General features: G+C 52.8%; 4 protein-coding genes across 4 annotated transcripts; 2 read left to right on the forward strand and 2 right to left on the reverse strand.

The window, feature by feature from the left end:
* Nucleotides 1-1,073: 1,073 nt before the first annotated feature.
* VE01_05416 (uncharacterized protein) lies at nt 1,074-3,886 on the reverse strand. The gene is made up of 4 exons (XM_018274880.2): nt 2,627-3,886; nt 2,077-2,566; nt 1,406-1,998; nt 1,074-1,341 (listed from the first exon to the last, which is right to left on the reverse strand). Exons 1-4 carry the CDS (start codon nt 2,999-3,001, stop codon nt 1,258-1,260), a joined length of 1,542 nt encoding a protein of 513 aa, XP_018130258.2. The 5' UTR covers nt 3,002-3,886; the 3' UTR covers nt 1,074-1,257.
* A 2,377-nt stretch (nt 3,887-6,263) lies between these two features.
* On the reverse strand, nt 6,264-9,384 carry VE01_05417 (uncharacterized protein). Its single transcript, XM_018274881.2, has 2 exons — nt 9,045-9,384; nt 6,264-8,993 (listed from the first exon to the last, which is right to left on the reverse strand). Exons 1-2 carry the CDS (start codon nt 9,097-9,099, stop codon nt 7,012-7,014), a joined length of 2,037 nt encoding a protein of 678 aa, XP_018130263.2. The 5' UTR covers nt 9,100-9,384; the 3' UTR covers nt 6,264-7,011.
* A 139-nt stretch (nt 9,385-9,523) lies between these two features.
* On the forward strand, nt 9,524-11,526 carry VE01_05418 (uncharacterized protein). Its single transcript, XM_018274882.2, has 2 exons — nt 9,524-10,087; nt 10,159-11,526. The coding sequence occupies exons 1-2, from the start codon at nt 9,691-9,693 to the stop codon at nt 11,370-11,372; spliced, it is 1,611 nt and encodes a 536-aa protein (XP_018130260.2). The 5' UTR covers nt 9,524-9,690; the 3' UTR covers nt 11,373-11,526.
* Nucleotides 11,527-12,184: 658 nt separating this feature from the next.
* On the forward strand, nt 12,185-14,040 carry GTR1 (GTP-binding protein gtr1). Its single transcript, XM_018274883.2, has 2 exons — nt 12,185-13,103; nt 13,154-14,040. Exons 1-2 carry the CDS (start codon nt 12,865-12,867, stop codon nt 13,938-13,940), a joined length of 1,026 nt encoding a protein of 341 aa, XP_018130267.1. The 5' UTR covers nt 12,185-12,864; the 3' UTR covers nt 13,941-14,040.
* The last annotated feature ends 163 nt before the right edge of the window (nt 14,041-14,203 follow it).

Consider the following 14,203-nt stretch of genomic DNA (forward strand, 5'->3'; position numbering starts at 1 on the left):
GGATGGCGCCCTGGAAAGGCAGCGAGGAATGGGAACCACCACAAGGGTGTTATGCCGAAATGCAAGACTTTCCTTCTTCAGAAATGCATATTCCAGAGACTCTGATTGTTCCCATTGACAGACTGACTCTATGTGCTTTCAGCGCTTCCACTGCATCATAGCAATAATATGCATTGATAAACTACAGACAGCTACAATCCATCTCGTTGAGCCGCACATTGCCATTCAAACTAGCCATAGCCTCCCTATGCCCACCAACCTCTACTTCTGTGACTATCCAAAACACCGCTCGGAACTACAGCCTCTCCTCCCCTGTTCCTCATAACTGCCCCTTTTTCTCGTTACTGTTATCTTCTCGTCACCGTCTATTTTCTCGTCACCGCCATCTTCTCGTCGCTGACCCGTCTTCTTACCACTGCCCCTTTTCTCGTCACCCGCGTTCTCGCCATCCATCTACTCCAAACACCGTTGATCATGGATAGGCCCAATGCAGCGAGTGGTTCCAGACGCCTTTTCCATGAATCTACACCTTGCAGCCCACGGACATTCGCACCTCTGGATGATCCCTGCGTCAAGTAGTTTGGGAACTCTTGCCTCTGCCAGCGCATTTTGTATATATATATTTGGGGGTTTGCCTTTCGCATTTGACAATAGACTGCTTATCTTTGAATTGGGCGGCCTTCACAAAGGGGTACCCAAGTAGGCTAGCTTCCGGTGGGCATTAAGATATCGATATCTTCACAACTGCGTATCTCACTTCACAAACAGCTTCGTCTTGGTACACACATCGATTCTCTCATCTAGCGTCTCTCTCCCCAACTCAGCGCTATCTAACGAGAAACCAGCACCCCACCACCAGCCTCAAGCCCAGCAGCAGTATCTAACCCCCCTCGCATCCCATGCTGTTACCGCAAATGCAGATGCAAACCCCCCAATCTCCCCATAATCCCCCACCATCCCAAAAATCCAGGCCCATCGCGGGCTAACAAGAAAGTAATAGTGCCAAATCCACAATCCCCAACCCTCTCCACATGAAGAAAATCCCCTTCTCTATCCCCCCCACCAACCCCCCATCCCGCCACTTCCTCTAGTATCATAGTTATCATAATCGCATCGTATTTCGCCCCGCCGTACTCGCCGTCGAGGGTATCGTTCAGTCGTAGAAACATCTTAACAAAAAATGCAAAAAGGTGTAAAAGGTTGACCACAAACTCGGGTCATAATCAAATCCAGCCCATAAGGCAAGGCAGGGGGTGCTTAGAAGACCGTCCCGTCACTAATAATCATGATCGGCGGCTCCTTGGTATTCGGTCTTGTGACCTCTGCGATTTCGCGACCACCCTGTTATGACTGTTAGTTTCATGTGCATTGGGGAATCAGTTGGGGTAAACAGGGAAAGACATACCTTCCAGCTACCCGCCTCTAGCATCTGCGGCAGAGACAGGGCCTCCTCCCCACTCAAGCCCAGCTCGGTATTCACCTTCGCGAGCAGCAAATCCAAGAATCCCACCGTGACCGCGCGCCACTCCACAACCACATCATCACTCGCCTCAAACATCGGCACAACCTCCATACACTTCTGCCCATTCCGATCCGCCTCCGCGGAGAACCTCTCCAGTCCCCTCTTCATCTGCTCCGGCTTAAGAGTCAACACACCGGTGTCAACGAAAAGCCCCCCATTGCGGTACTCGGGGAGCCCGGTCATGAGTTCCGCGCCGGCGAAGTGGATGTGCATCAGCACGGACATGGGCTGCATGAGGGAGTAGCAGAGCCACTGCGTCAGCTTGTGGAACGGTACGATGGTCTCCCACTCGGCGCTATTCGAGTCGCGCGGCATGGAGGAGAGGGGCCAGGCGTCGCCGAGGCTGACTCCGTCGACTACGGTGCGGGAGGCGGGCCAGATGGGTCCGAGCCCGTCCATGAGCACGTGCCACAGGGTTGGGAGGGGGACGATGGGGACGGAGGAGATTTGGGTGGTTGGGTGGGAAATCAGGTAATCTGGGAGGAGTTAGTAATAGTTCTGCTTTAGTGTACTGTGGCTACGGGAAGTTGCGCCATATAGTGGGTGGCATTTACCAATGATGTTTCCTGGTCGTAAATCGTCACCGAAGTACTGGCGGTTTTCCAGTGCTTTGGAAAGGCGGATTAGGAGGTTTGCGCGGCCATCAAGGCCAGTAATCGGGTTCTGTGCGGTGACCTGGAGGCCCTTGCCCATGGTCTCAACAGTGAGACGTCTCAGTCCGTCGGAGTCGACTCGGAATGGCTGGTCTGGGTCACTGGAGAACATGCCCGTCTTGAACATTTCCAAGCTCGCGACAGCGAGGCCCTCGCTCCTTCTGTATACCTTGCCATTCTCCTTCGACTTGTAAGACCATGCGGTGCCGGCTCCGGCGTCGAGAAGCACGGAAACTAAGAAGAGGTCGAGAAGGCGGCGGGTCCGCTCAGAGGTGTCGACAGAGCTGGGCCATGACTGTAAAAGATGTGTAACCCGATCTTTCCCGCCCACATTGAAATGTTGCCAGCGTCCATGAGGGGGAATCGTAGAATAATCCGGTGCAAAGTCGCGCTGTATGGTGGTTAGTTGCGATCCTGTAGAGCGTGAAGTGCGGGGTCAGAGGAAGGGTACCTTGATGATCGAAACAACAAAGGCCACCGAATCGTCGAACTTGGACATGTCGACATCGAAATGGTTTAAATCGTTATCCAGTGCCTTCTCTAGTAATACTGAGCATCGTGCCCTGACCGATCCGATGCTGCGCAGGTACGCCGCCGGGTCGACGAGTGGATCTGGAGCTTTAGGCATTTTGATCTGAGGACGATGCGACGGGGCGGTTGTTGTTGGAGAGAATGGTCCAGAGCTAGTTGGTGGTGACGAGCGTTTTCCAAATCCCAAAGTCGGAGATTGAAGTGAGGAATTTGAGGAGGCGAGTGAAGCTGAGCGTTCACTTATAGATGGCTTTGATGATGCCCTGTTGGACGAGCTCTTGCTGAAGAGACCCATCTTATCGGGTGTTGGCTGGTTGCGGTGATAAGGGGTTTTGGTGGGGTCTGATCCGAACCTCCCAGTGGACGAGTACTCCTGGTCTCTGGATTGGAACAACGAACACGTAAAATGTGCTGAAAATACACAAGTTGAGTGCTGAAATATACAATGCGAAAATGAACAGATCGATCTGATCTATAGAAAGATTAATGCGCTTCGATTGCTGTCAGTTGTTGTTTTGTTGGCGTGCTCGAGAAACAAATGTCGTATTGGTTGGTGGAGTGTATTTATTGTTAGAGTGGCGATTGATGCAAGTGAAATCACAATCGCAATTGGATTGGTGACTGGGAAGAGAAGGTGCTGGAAAGGCCGCAAGTAAAGAAGGCAAACAATATACAGCTTCCGAATAAATAAATGTCGAAAGGTAAGCCTCGTCCAAGCAGAAATATACACCAGATAACTCTCGAAATATGTCCGAGGTATTGTTGTTTTTTGTGTCGGGGGGGGAAAATAAAAATGGGTAGGAGATGGAGGAGGAGGACGGCGGGGGGCGGGGTGTTTTGGTTGTTGTAAGCGTTTCTCAGAGCGAGGAGGTACGAGAACCAGGAGTGGCCAGAACAAAGAGCTCCGTCCAAACAGCAGTAGCTTCGGTGGATCGAGCCATGTAACCAAACAATCAACGACGGTAAGGCGCGCAGTGGATATAATCGTCACGGTAAGAGAAAGAGCGATGTGGGGGGATAGGAGCGAAGAGACCAGAGACAGGAGAGAGAGCGGAGAAAAGAGTGACGATCAACGAGAAATATATTTTCACAGCACATTGAGGAAGCTGCGATGTGATGGTCAACACCAACCAAACAGAAAAAATATGCCGTTTAATCGTTCCACCAGACAAGTAACAAGCTGACCCTGGGGCGAAATTTCCTCTTCTAGCAGGTATGCTCACCCTCGATTAATCTATCAGCCTGTAACCCATGAATAGATCGCAGTCTACTGTCTACTACGCTCCGCAATTGCAAGTCTTCCCGCAGGTCGGCCCACACAGTTCATTATCCACAGTTATGGCTGGTTTACGAATTACGGAGTCAAGAAATACGCCCAGGATTTGCAGCTAGAGACACCCTAGAGGAGGGAGGAGGAACAAGGGCGGCATTTCTCTGAAGTCGGACTCCGAAGCAGTCCAAAAGAATATCCGTGGGCCTACCATGGTAGATACCCAACGGGGAAACAACGGAAAGATCCTTCCACTACCAGGGCCAGGCTCAGAGATGAGAGGTTTTCTTCTCCGGGCGCTCTCTCATACCCAGGGAATATATTTCCCTTCAGGGATCTGCAGAATAGCCAGGTTCTATACTGTGTGGAGCACAACCACAGCAAGCACAGTGATAGCGTGCACTGTGCATACAGTAGTGCTCTAGGACAGAGTACCCTTTACGACGACATGGGAGGATCATTACTCCCAGTCCCAATCCTGAGGGAATCAACACACTATCGAGAATGGAAACCCGTCACCCAGACTTCCAAGTACGCGGCGCACAACCACTCCAACGCTCGCATTGCATGTGAGCCATCCCAGCGTCCGTGTTTATTGCCCAACCGTCATGCCACTAACCACTTAGTTTTTCCTTGGCTACCATCCACTACAGCAGTTACGATACTCTAGACCCAAGCTTGCTCGGCCCCGGCGATTTACACAGCCCGCAGCTGTCTGGGTCCAGCTGTCCCCTGTCGAGCTACGCTACGGCCTGTCCCTGCCGTCCCTTCCTTGGGCTCTAGAACGAGGATCGAGGGAGATGAAAGGGAGACGCCAGCTGTCGGATAATTTCATACCCCACAATATTCAGCAGCCACAGCACCGAGTCCGATTCTTCTATGCGATTCTTCTCTCGAATGGTTGTGGGGAGAGTCGGTCGGATCCTAGACATCACAAAGTACGAACTCGAGTAGCGTTGTTATGGGCCTATTAGATTGTGCGCAGGCCGCGATGCAGGTACCGCAGCCACAGGACTGGCAACGACATGGATGCTGCAGTGAGGGGACTGCTGCTGCAGGGCACTGCAAAATTCTGACACAGCTACAGGCCTGTCGTAAGAACGGGGACATACGTACTGCATGCGAGCAGAGAGCGGTATGCATGCACACCGCGCAAACATGCTTGTACGCAAGGTCGTCTTTGGATAATTGAATCCCTGGTTTTGGTGCTGCTAACGTGCATCTAGCAGGTTGATCACAGTACCACCATCCGGTCAGAAGAAACAGCATGTGCTGACAGACCAGGCCATGATCTTGGTGTGCGACTTTGGGAGCTCATCACAATCACGAATACACCCACCAGCGCATAAATCCCACGTTGTCAGTGACGGAAATGCAACATTCCATGTGGTAGAACCTGGCACAATGATACCCTAAGAAACGTGGCCAGTTCAAACTCTATAGCAGAGTTGCACGAAGGCTGGAATGCTTAAGCAGTATTACAGTGGTGACGACTTCAACGCCCAACAACAACAACAACAATGGTCTCGCCAACTGAAGGATTGAACTAGAGACGCATGAAGTACAGTAAGTATCTGCGTACACCGGCTTATCAATCAACTCTCATTTTTCCGAATCCCCAACGCCCGACCCGTCCCATCATCGGCACGGGTAGTACCATCTCCCATAGTCGGCCCATCCGAAATACCTCTTAAAGATTCCTCATCGGGCTGTCCTTTAGACAGGATGCAAAGAGAGCACGGACACACCACAGCGTGAACCATGCCTTATCTCAAACCGAACGAACTCACTCTACAGGTGGAGCAGAGACCGAGCACCTGTCCCGTCCTCCCACCACACCCCGCCACAAACCCACCGCCCAGCACAAACTCCGCAATGACCCCTACAGAAAGCAGCCAAGCCCTTTCCACCAACAACTGCCACCCTTGACTAACACCGACAAATCCCCAGATTGCCGCCATCCGCCACAGCCAATAGTGCGCTACCTTCATCCTTCGGAACCCGCCCTCCCCATTGCCGCGCCCTCCCACCCAACCGTGCCCCAATCCCCTTAACGAACCAGTTCGTTCTCAAAACCCAATTAAAACTACTGTATCTACTCCCGCCTCAGTCAGCACCAGCGCTCGCGCCCTCGCTCCTCCTTGCATCCCACCTCCACCACCACCGCACGCACGCACTTCGCCCAGCCCACGCACAGCACCACGAGACACCAGAGACTGCCAATCGGACCGCTCCCGTGGCGGCTAGCTTGCGTGCAGAGGTCTCGGCCGGTTAGGGCACGTCCGCGCCGGCGTGCGCCAAGGGGTGCTCTGGAGCGGTGGTGGCGAGTTGTTGGTGTGTGTGGCGTTGGAGGAGGCGGCGGGGGGCGGCGGCGGTGTGATCTGCAAGGTAGGTCGTGTCTCGGTACTGTAGGCGTGAGGGGTCCGGGCGCGCGATGGGGATTTGCTTTTTCGGTTTGGGTGTGGTGAGTGGTGAGTGGTGGTGGCGTGGTGAGGAGGGGGAGGAGGCGTTCAGGCTGGCTTGGGGATGGTAGGTTATGGTGAGGTGTGTGTGTGGGTGGGGACAGATAGCTTCAATAGCTTCGTATGTATTGACGATAGTGTATGAATCTACGTAATGTAGTATGTAGTCCTATATACCCCAATCCTATATTCCATCCAAGGTATCCCTTCCAAGACATGCCATCCAAGATCTGCATTCCAAGATATGCAGTCCCGCCACGAGATCCAGATATCGGCTCTGTCTGTCTGGAGCAATTGTGTGTACTCCTCCCATATGTGCTTTTGCCAAATATCTGACATGAAAATCCCGAATCCCAAATCCCAAAACTCCAATCTACCCAGTCAAACTCTCAGGGTATCCCACATGTCGGCATCAGAGGAGCCAATGTCGTAACGTCGTATCAATCCAAACTCCAACCACCTTCCACTTTCCGACAAGCTTTCCAACCATCCCATCACGCTGCAGCACCATCGCCTTACCCCCACGTCCCCCACGCTCTCTCCCCGAACAAACCCCAACGGGACCCGGCATCCTCACCACGGCTCCCCCAGTAATCCCCCGCCCTTCTCCTCCCTCTTCACCCGCCGACTCGGACCCGGGGCCATCTCGACCCACTTTCCGTCCTTTGTCCACGTGCCCGCCTTCGTATAATCCAACGTCGCAGTCCCCTGCATGAACGCGAAGCGGAAATACTCATTCACGTCCAGACCCGGCTGGCGCTCCCACATGAAGCCCCGACCGTTGCGGGGCTCGTCGTCGACGAAGCCGCGGAAGCGCTCGACGTCGTTGACGAGGATGCTGACGCCGTCGAAGGAGGTCTCGAGGTCGGGCCAGGTGAACGTGATGTTGGAGTTGCTGGTTGTGGCGGCGGTGGAGAGTTGGATGGCGGGGGGGAGAAGGTTGGGGAGTTTGGAGTTGTGTTGCGCGTCGTCGAGGAGGGCGGCGTCGGTTTGGAGGAGCGAGTCGAAGCCCCAGCGTGCGATGCCGTTGATGAAGAGCCCGAGGAGGATGCCTTGGTAGAGGAGACTGGGCCGAGTTTGCATGCTTGTTCCGGGGATGAGGAGGATGGCGAGGATGTAGTGGTGGATGCGCAGGTTTAGGCCGGGGATGCAGATGCAGACGATGATGCCGACGAGGATGACGGCGTAGAAACTGAGGTAGCGAAGCAAGCGGCCTTCGAGGCGGAAGTACCAGATTTGTTGTACGACTATGGCGATGAGGATGATCGCGATGAAGGCGAGGGCTGCTTTCGCGCCGGGCTGCTGCTCGAGGTCGTGGGGGGTCAGGCGCTGGATGGGGATGAAGTCGAAGGTGTAGTTTGTGAGGGAGCCGACCCAGCAGCCGCCGAGCCAGAGGATGGTTTTTTCGACTTGCGCGGTGAGGCCGCGGAGGGTGCGGCAGATGGCGAAGGTGTAGAACACGAATGCGACAAACATAGCTGGGAGAAACCTAGAGACGAGGATTTGGAGCAGGTCGAGCATGCCTCTATGCGTAGGGGGGTCGGAGACGAGGCCCACGTGGATGAAGATAGTAGTGAAGGCGGTAAAGAAGAAAACCGAGGGAGAGGTGACGAAGAGGCTCAGTATCGAGGTGAAAATGACGGATACGGCAAGGATGGGCCATCTCATGTCTTTCGCCGAGCAGGTAACATCGGGCTGGAAGACGAAGGAGAGCGGGAAGTGCGAGTCAAAGCCTATGCTCTTGATACCGTTGCTTTGGGAGCTGGTAAAGGAGCTCGCTGCGCCATTCTTACTGACAACTCCGCAGCCGCCTTCGCTGTCGGTGATTACACCGGCGTGGATGGCAGCTTGGCAGAGGAACGAGTCGCCACGGTAAGTTGCCCTCGGGTCCTTTGAGGTATCTTCTGGGGGTCCGCCGATGACCAGAGAGGCGTAATTTATTTCTTGCGTGCCAACAGCGCGAGGATTGAGCACTTTGTAACCCGCGCAGGAGGCGGGGCAACGGAAGGCGAGACTCGTCCCCTCAAAGGGACGGCAGTTAGATCCTTGGAGGCCACATGAGTTACCAGAGCTCCAGAACGTAGCGCCGCAGTCGATAGACACAGGCTGGCCATAGGACCCTATGTCGGCCGCCAGGGTCGAGTATCGTAGCATCAATCCAAATGTGAGACCCCAGCAGAGATAGAAGAAGAGCAGAAGAGTCAGCCTCGCTTTCTTCTTAGGCACATAGGTGTCTAGGAACCGGATGGGGGCCTCCTGGATTTTCGGGAACAATGGCTTGATATGCTGTCGCCGCGGAGGCTGGGGTCCTTTTGCCCATCTTGCCACAGCCTTGGAGTACCGTTGAACTCTGGTCGGAATCCACGGATACTTGCGGTATGTCCCATCTTCCTGTATGAATCGCGGAGCAGACAAGTCTGAGCTGGACGCCGTTGTATCTGTATGTGGACGAGGCCGTTCTAGAGATTCAGTCGATGTTCTTATCCCCGCACCCGACGCCGGATGCGCGGCTTCTTCGTCGCTGAGTCTATCAGCCATCGCCATGTCGTTCGGTACTGGAAACTGCGTAAGTTACAATCACCTTGGCTTGTTAAATAGCTACTCACCACGACTATACGATGCTTCGGTAGCTGAACCTCGACTCCATGGAAGGTTAGGCATCCTCTACCTTTGTACGTCGGTGGTCGATTAGCTGATGTACAGTAATACTGGGTGCAGTCGTTGAGTTGCTTGCGTCCAGGTGGAGTACTTAGAGTGTTCTAGTCAGGGATGCCATGCGGGAGGATCGGAAACACGAGGCCGTTTCCCCAATGGGGAACGTGGATAGTATGGGATAGGATGGGATAGGATAGGATAGGTTTCATAGCCCACACAAATCTTCATAGTAGTCACAGTAGCGTATTACATTGTAAGGCTACTGACGGCTACAGAAGAGTGGAAGGAGGGGATTCCGTCTTGAGCGCATTGGCGGGATTGGCGCCTGTGACGTAGGCCTATCAGGAACGACACGGGTAAACTCAGGGCCACCAAAGGAACACCAACGACTATCAACCACCGCATTTTTAGCGTCATCGCAACCCACAGAATATTTTGGAGCTCTCGCCCAATACTGAAAATAACCAGGAACGTCGCAATAATACGATTTTATATCGGGGTTATATGGGGTACTGTACTTTGCGGAGTATTGTAAACAACATCTGACGTCGCTATCAGAGTATAACCAAGTATATTCAAGTATCAAACGTCCCGTTCATGAAGATCTGTACTGCGTATGCAAGGCTGTGCAACAACAACTCGGGCCTTCGTGACACAGTCTCAGTACTAACCTGCGGGCCGAAGATCATTACTGGCTTCCGAAGCAAGGGACTAAAAGCTTACACGAATTCTTCAACGTCGTCACAGAGGGTCAAAATGGCGGTCGGAGCATTGGATCAGCCGTTTTTCACGCTTCATGATGAAACCAGCATTGATGCTGCGCCCTCGGATCCCCGTCGTGCGAGACTTGGCCGTATCTCGGTGAAGGGCCGGAGGACTCTCGATACGCCGAACTTCCTCGCCATCACTTCACGTGGTGTCGTCCCCCATATCAGCCCCGATGTAGTAGGGGAGCAGACAGAGTTCGCCGGCGTCTATACCGCGATTGAAGACTGTAAGTACAAATCGTCCTGTCCAAAATAAGGCAGGTGTCACGTGTCCATACAGGGGCTGATCAAGATGTAGATGTCGAAAAGGCAACGAGAGGGGGCGTGCCTCCAATCATGAAGATGCCAGCTCGGAATAGCACGCCGCTCCATAGCTTCACTGCTTTGCCGCCTTCCCTCATCACCGTTATGTCGCCACGCCGCTCACCCGCCGTCAGCTCACCCCAGGGCAACCCAGACAGCGGCCTGTCAATCTTTACCTCCACTGGTTTCCAGTCTCTCAGCACGCAGCGGTACGCAGAGTATGCAAATTACATCAAGCCGGACATCACCATCGCTCTAGGTGATTTGCCATACGGGCCAATGCCTGGCAAGAAGCGAGCCTCTAAAATGTCCGAAAGGACGACGATGTGGGTTGATAAATTCCTCTCCGAATTATCAAAGTCCCCCGAGGCACCGGGCGCACCAGCAACAGCAGTCTTTGCACCAATCTTGACAAGAGACTATCAGTCTCAATTTGAGTATATCGAGCATATTTCCGAAGACCTCGCCCCCTCCCTTTCCGGCCTAGCATTCTACTCCTCCTCCCTCCTCCCCGACATCCCGCAAACCCCCTCTCTCAACCGCCTCGTCCGCCTCTCCCTCGACGAGCCCTCCTCTCCACATGAGATCCTCCGCCAGGTCTCACTCGGAATGGACGTCTTCACCATCCCCTACCTCACGTTTGCAACAGACTCCGGTCTCGCTCTGACCTACGAGTTTCCCCGCCCAGCAGTCCCGGACTCCTCAAACCCCTCTGTGGAGGGAACATCGCTCCTACCACTCGCCATTGACCTTTTCTCCCCAACCTACTCAACCGCCGTCACCCCACTCATCCCCACCTGCACGTGCTACGCCTGCACATCCCACCACCGCGCTTACATCCAGCACCTCCTCTGCGCAAAAGAGATGCTAGCCTGGACGCTCCTCGCGCTGCACAACCACCACTCCACCTCTACCTTCTTTGCGGCTGTCAGGAAGTCCATCGCCGCTGGTACATTCGAGGCGGATAAGGAGGTGTTTGAGCGGACTTATGAGACTGAGCTCCCCGAAGCCACGGGCCATAAGCCGAGGGCGAGGGGATACCATTTTAAGAGCGGTGCTGCGGAGCCGAAGAGGAATAAGCCGGCTTGGGGGGCGTTGAGTGAGGGGGTGGGTGCGACGACGCAGACGCCGCCGGTGATGCCGGATGAGGATGCGAGGACGTTGGATGAGAAGGGGTTTGCGGAGGATTTGGCTGATAGGCCGGAGTGAGTGGGTTGTGGGAAATAGATGATAGATATTAATATGCGATTCAAGCATGCAAACTTGGCTGAATATGTGTTGCAGTATAGCTGACAATATATTTTGGTAATTGATATTTTATTTTGAACATAATAAATAAAATATAAAATGATTTTAATAGGAGGTTTGAAACTTAATACGGTGGTCTCTCTCTAGTCCACAGTACTCTTGACAAGCGTCGGCAGTAATTATTCCTAGATTTTTTCCCTTGGAGCTTTGAATCCTCCCTATATGTGGAAGGAACGATTACCAAGCAAAGGCTCAGTCGCAGCTTCCTCATATCTTGCAAATGCTGCATATGGAAGGAACGATTACCAAGCAGAACATCGATCGTAACTTCCTAATGAATTTCACCTTCTATATAAGGAAGGAACGATTACTAGCAAGCTTCATCGCAGCTTCCTCAAGACTTCTAGAAGTTATATACGGAAGGAACGATTATCAAGCAAGCTTCATCGCAGCTTCCCCAAGACTTCCTAGTCCTATATATGGAAATAATAGGCTATGTTATTGCTGGTGGCTAGTAATATGCTATTGCTAGCAGCTACCAGTTGTAATCACCTAGTCTTTGTCACAATATACCAGGTGGAAACATGGTAGAGACGTTATTCTGCCGGCTTTACAATTCTACACCGCCCATAGCTGTTTCCACCGCCTTTAACGACACCAAATCAAATCGCGACTCTCGATAATGCCGATAAGCCCTGCCAGCCACAAGACAGGCGGCTGTTGGCGTACATGTCTGCCTGAGACCATTTAGTATAGTTGTAAACTAAAGATATCTGGAATCAAGAATACTACTTCAATAACCAATGATTCGGCTACAAGATAACACAAATAGAAATATATTGTTGTGAAGAACAGCTGTTATTATCCTACATCAAGGTGGTGGTGACTTTCAGATCGCAGATCGCGCCAAACCTGGCCCCGCTCGGTGTCAACCTCAATCGACCGAAGCTACACCATCCAACAGCATCACAACCACATCCAACATCCAAACTGCCATTGAAACCATCACCAACGCTTCCTCCACCCACAACGCACCCGTCCGCATACCCCGTCGCACCACGTCCCCGGCAAGCACCCTTTCCAGTCCCGCTGTGCTACACAGGTCGCGCAGATCGGTTCCCGACTTTCAACCGCAGTCTCCCCGCCACCAACCAGACGTCGAGACGACGACCTGACTTATTACCCAGACCCTAACGCCCGAGAAGACGGAACCGAGAGGCGTTATTGCGCGGATAGATAGCTGGCAACGGACCGGACGTTTATTTCCAGCGAAGTGCAGTATTACAAGTGGCTGGCTTCGCGCAGATTCCCGACTTTCGCATCTGCTACCGCTGAGACACCTTGGACAAACTTTCGGGATCTCACTGGTGTCAATAGGTAACCTTGGCGCGAGGCCGAGTTTCCGAGAGACTGCTATCAATTCGTTGTCCTCGACTCAAACACATAAGGGAATATGGAGGCCTCGGCGCAACCAGTAGCGGATGCGGGCGCGGCGCCGGAGATTCGGAAGCAGAAGAAGAAGAAAGTGCTGTTGATGGGGAAGAGTGGGTCGGGGAAGAGTTCTATGAGGAGTATCATCTTCAGTAACTACGTTGCAAGGGATACGAGGCGGTTGGGGGCGACGATTGATGTCGATTTGAGCCATGTCAAGTTTCTGGGGAACTTGACTTTGAATCTGTGGGATTGCGGAGGGTAATTCAAGTCCTTTGCGTTTGATGAGTGGAAATATTAACATGAAATAGACAAGATGCGTTCATGGAGAACTACCTATCTCAACAGCGTTCGCATGTCTTTTCAAACGTCGGCGTTCTTATATATGTCTTTGACATCGAATCTCGCGACTTCGATCGAGACCTCCTAACCTACCGTTCCATCATCTCCGCCCTGTCACAATTCTCACCTACCTCCTCCGTCTACATTCTCATTCACAAAATGGACCTTGTCGCGCCCGCCCAGCGCGAGGCATCATATAACGACCGGATCGCGGCCATCAGGACGAAGTCCGATGTCTTTGATCCTGTCCCATTCGCGACCTCAATCTGGGATCAATCGCTGTATAAAGCATGGGCTGAGATTATACACGATTTGGTGCCCAACCTCTCCTCAATCGAGCGGCATCTCGCAACCCTCGGCACACTGATCGAGGCCGAAGAAGTGCTTCTCTTCGAGCGCTCGTCCTTCCTCGTAGTTTCCCACTGGTGCTCCTCAATCGGATCATCGAACCCAACTACCGACCGCTTCGAGCGGCTCTCTAACATCATTAAGAACTTCAAGCAATCGACGTCCCGATATACGGGGACACCGAAGTCGGCGGAGCAGTTTGTGCTGTTGGAATTGAAGCTGAGTCGCTTCTGTATGTTTGTGGTCAAGTTCTCTACAAATACATATCTGGCTGTTGTGCTGCCTCCAGGAGAGGAGCGATTTAATGCAGCGCTGGAGAATGCTATGCAGGCTAGGAAGGAGTTTGAGAGTCTAGATAGTCCCGCGAGGAGAGGTCCGGATCGTGGAGTTAGTGGACCGAGCGAATGAATACCTTTTCCATTTTGAATGATCTGGATGGATTTGAGTGGTGGAAAGCAGATAATATATGATTGATACCCGAGAGATTGAAAGCCTAACAAAAGTAAAGACCATTGAACAATTTAAGTGAACTTTCTACCATCTAAATGTGTCTATGTAAATGTTATACAAGTAGAGGGGTTCATAAACGCGAACTGCCAAGGGGTCTCGTGACATTTTATGCACGGACAGAGTTATGCACTAGCTCCCAGGAACCTGGGACCTCAAAATAT

The sequence above is a fragment of the Pseudogymnoascus verrucosus genome, assembly GCF_001662655.1.
Source record: "Pseudogymnoascus verrucosus strain UAMH 10579 unplaced genomic scaffold scaffold_22, whole genome shotgun sequence".
NCBI classification, from domain to species: Eukaryota; Fungi; Ascomycota; class Leotiomycetes; order Thelebolales; family Thelebolaceae; genus Pseudogymnoascus; species Pseudogymnoascus verrucosus.